The sequence below is a fragment of the Leptonychotes weddellii genome, unplaced genomic scaffold, assembly GCF_054177405.1.
Source record: "Leptonychotes weddellii isolate Sample4059 unplaced genomic scaffold, ASM5417740v2 HiC_scaffold_18284, whole genome shotgun sequence".
Taxonomy (NCBI): domain Eukaryota; kingdom Metazoa; phylum Chordata; class Mammalia; order Carnivora; family Phocidae; genus Leptonychotes; species Leptonychotes weddellii.
Window position 1 is genome coordinate 433 of NW_027767391.1, and position 3482 is coordinate 3914.

Here is a 3482-nt window from a genome sequence, read left to right on the forward strand (position 1 = left end):
AGGACGTTTCCCCCCCTTTCTGGAAGAACCAGGCCAATGCACAAGCACGCGTGTGTGCGCGTGCTTGCCTTTGGAATTTGCACAATGATGGCCGGGAAGGCATCAGAAGCAAGAAGCAACAAACTTTTATTTCTCCAGCTTCTGACCCCCGTCCCCTGCTTGTTCCATTCTTTCGCCTTTCCAACCCATCCCTAGGCCAATGCCCTGTGATTTCGGTCCAGAGGCCAAACAAGTAGGCAAGGTGTCCAGGCTGGTGTCCAGGACATGACAAAACTCTTTTTTTCTTAAAGGTGTTTATTTATTTATTTATTTGTGAAAGAGCACACACAGAGGGAGAGAGACAAGCAGAGTCTCCACTGAGCAGGGAGCCCAATGTGGGTTTCGATCCCAGGATCCTGAGATCATGACCTGAGCCGATGGCACATGCTTAACCAACAGAGGACCCAGGCGCCCCCAGAACATGATAAAACTCTTTAACTCTTGAACTGGGTATGGACAAATGCTGCGGGGTGGATGTCACTCACACACTCCGCCGCTGAAACGGATGAAACCTTCTATGGCAAGGAACCCCACAGGACAGCTTCCTCAAGGACACCAAGCTGTGGATGTGGGAGTCATCCCAGGGAACAACCCCCCCACCCCCAGGAGGCTCCTTGCCCTGCTTTCTTCCCCCAACCCTCCCTGGCCCTGCACTCCGTAAAACGCCCAGGGCTCTGTCTTCACGCATACACACAAACACTCACAGGGAAGGACCAACAAGCGGCCTCACTTCATGCCCAGCACCCTGGAGGAGAAGCTGCCGACCCCACCAAAACCTGGAAAGGGCCTGGCGGACCCCGGGGCTCAGGCCCCCTCTTCCTCATCTCTCACAGCCCCTTCAGACACGGCCAGGGAGGAAGCCGGCTGCCCGAGATTGACCCGGAGCAAATACTCCAGCATTTGCAACTTGTTGGTTTCGGCGTGGGCCCTGGGACCCCACAGGAACTCGTAGCAGGCAGGGTCGCTGCCGGGCACCTGCCGGTACTCCACGTACCCTTCCTGCACCCAGACATTGGTGAGGAGCTCCCTGGGCTCCCCATAGATGAAGTGCTCCTGGCCGGCATACACCCCCATGGCCCCCAGCGCTTCCCACACCTCCTCCTCGGGGGCATGGTCGCCCTCCAGGAGGATAAACCCCAGGAGCAACACCAGGAGGCCGGTCTTGGGCACTTCCTGCTCACCGCTCAGCATCCCATCCCAGGTGAGGCCCAGGACGGGGACCAGGATGTAGGAGTGGTCGCTGGGGTCCACTTCCTTCACATCCACGCCAAAGACCAGCCGCATGCACTTGGAGGCTCGGCCCAAGACCACGGGGAAGGCGTCCTGGGCATCCTCGCCGACGATCTCCAGCATCTCTGCCTGGCTGGTCGGCTCCTTGGTGCGATACCTGAGGAGCAGGAACTCCACCAGGTCGACCACCTTCCCCTGGACTACGTTTTGGAGCCCAGGCTGGGCTTCTTCGGGCTCCTCCCAGGTGCTCGACCCCTCCTCATCGGGGCTGCTGGAGCCCTGGTCAGGCTGGCTCCGGGCAGTGGCTGCCGGGGCACTGGGGGAGGGGCAGGCACTCACAGAGCTCTGGGGAGGACTCTGGAACCCAGCAGCAGACCCCTCCTCCGAGGGAACCAGAAACAGGGCAGAGCAGGAGACAGATGGGGCGGTGGACTGGGAGGAGGCGGAGGTGGAGAAGGAGGATGGGGCGCATGGGGCCTCCTCCTCCCCAGCCCCGGACGGCTGTGCCTCCACCAGGCCCTGGGCCGGGCCTGGGTCTTCCTCCAGCTTCCAGAGCTCACTCCTCTGACCCAGGGGCATGGCGTTTGTGTCGGGCTGAACCTGAAGAAAGATGTGGGACGGCTCCTCAGGGTGCAGCCCAGGCAGCAGAGGCCTGAAGTCCCGGAGCTGACAGTGTGCTGCGTCGGGCTTGGGTACTCAGGGGTCCCCTCTGGGCTGGGACGGGCGAGCCCCTGGCTCCTTGCTCAGAGCAAGTACCTCACCTTGACCACGGGCACTCCCCTGCTCTGGGACCTTAGAGGCTCCTGCCTCAGACCTAGGCCTCAACTCTGAGTTCTTGAAGCCACGGGAGGACAAAAGGAGGAGTCACTTCAGGGTGCAGACACAGAGTACGGCACACGGGCCCCAGTGGGGAAGGAGGGCTGGGGCGGACTCTGTGAGGTCCCCACCAGTCCAAGCTGGGCGTTCCCCTCCTTGGCCTCTCAGGGGACTGCTATTTCCCCTGGCAGGGCCTGGGCCCCACGCCCGCAGCCTGAGGCCAAAGGGTCACAGCAAGACCACGCAGCCCTGAGACTCCACAGAAGGTAAGCGAGGGGGCCCACATCTGCCCACGCCTGCCAAAGCTCTAAGGGCTCGTCACGGAAACCCAGGGATGGCCAAGCTCGGGGTTCCATCTGTGCCGGGATGGGCGCACCTCTCCGTCTATACCTTGACCCCACGGAAGGCCTGGGAAAACTCCCTGTGTTGACCTGAGGCCACCCTCCTGGTGCCGAGGCCTCATCTCTGATAGACATCAGAAGGAAAAGTCAGGAGAAATAACTTGGCTCACCGATCGCCCGTCTCCCCATGGCTGACAGAAGCGGCAGGGTAGGCCTGGGCCCTGAGGATCCTGCTGTGGGAGGCATCCCCTCATTTCTCATCTCCCCCCAACAATCAGGGCCAGACCCAGAGCCAGGGCACCTGCCTCCTCTGCTACCCGAGTCCAGACCCTCAGGCCCTTGCCCTCCCCATCCTGACAGGAAGGATCTGGAGAGGAGGAGGGACTCAACCTGGCAGGCCCCGCCCAGGGTTCCCAGGGCCGCCAGGTAGGGGCTGGACAGATTCCTGGGCCATCACTTCCTTGTTCCGAGGCGTGGGTTGGGAGTCACTCACTCCTCCCTCGGGTGCCCCCGCATTGACTCTCGGCAGGAGCAGGGACTCCTGTGTGTCTCCAAGGTGGGCTTCCCCAGATGACCTGACCCCAACCTCTCCCAGCGTGGTCCTCACCTCCCTGAGAGCTCCGAGAGGAGGGTGTGGGGCCACCCCGTCCTCGTCCACGGCCACGTCTACATCCCCCACCGTCAGCCCCCGGCAAGATCCCAAAGGGCTGGCAGTAGGGACCGGCCCCTCTGTCCTGGGGTGGGGATGCCCTAGACCCCTAGGACACTAATCCTCTTTCTTCCTGCCAGGGCCTGCCCTTCTTCCAGGTCCCCAAAGTGAGACAGAAGCCATGTGCCCCACAGACCAAGACCTCAGTTCCCTGAGGACTCCCACCTTCTGGCCCATGAGACAAGTGAGCACGCATGCCACTTTGGGCCACCGCTGACCGACCCTGCCTGGATCGGGCACGGCCAGACTCCGGTGCACTGGCTTCTTTGCTGAGATGGGGTGGAGGGGGTACGGCCAGTCCTCCCCCAGGGTCCTCACCCTGACTCCCAACCGGACCTGTGCCCCGC

General features: G+C 62.1%; 1 protein-coding gene across 1 annotated transcript; it reads right to left on the minus strand.

Annotated features, from left to right (window-relative positions):
• Nucleotides 1-282: 282 nt before the first annotated feature.
• LOC145718611 (melanoma-associated antigen 8-like) lies at nt 283-2905 on the minus strand. Its single transcript, XM_081810120.1, has 2 exons — nt 2597-2905; nt 283-1869 (listed from the first exon to the last, which is right to left on the minus strand). Exons 1-2 carry the CDS (start codon nt 2678-2680, stop codon nt 844-846), a joined length of 1110 nt encoding a protein of 369 aa, XP_081666246.1. The 5' UTR covers nt 2681-2905; the 3' UTR covers nt 283-843.
• Nucleotides 2906-3482: the final 577 nt, after the last annotated feature.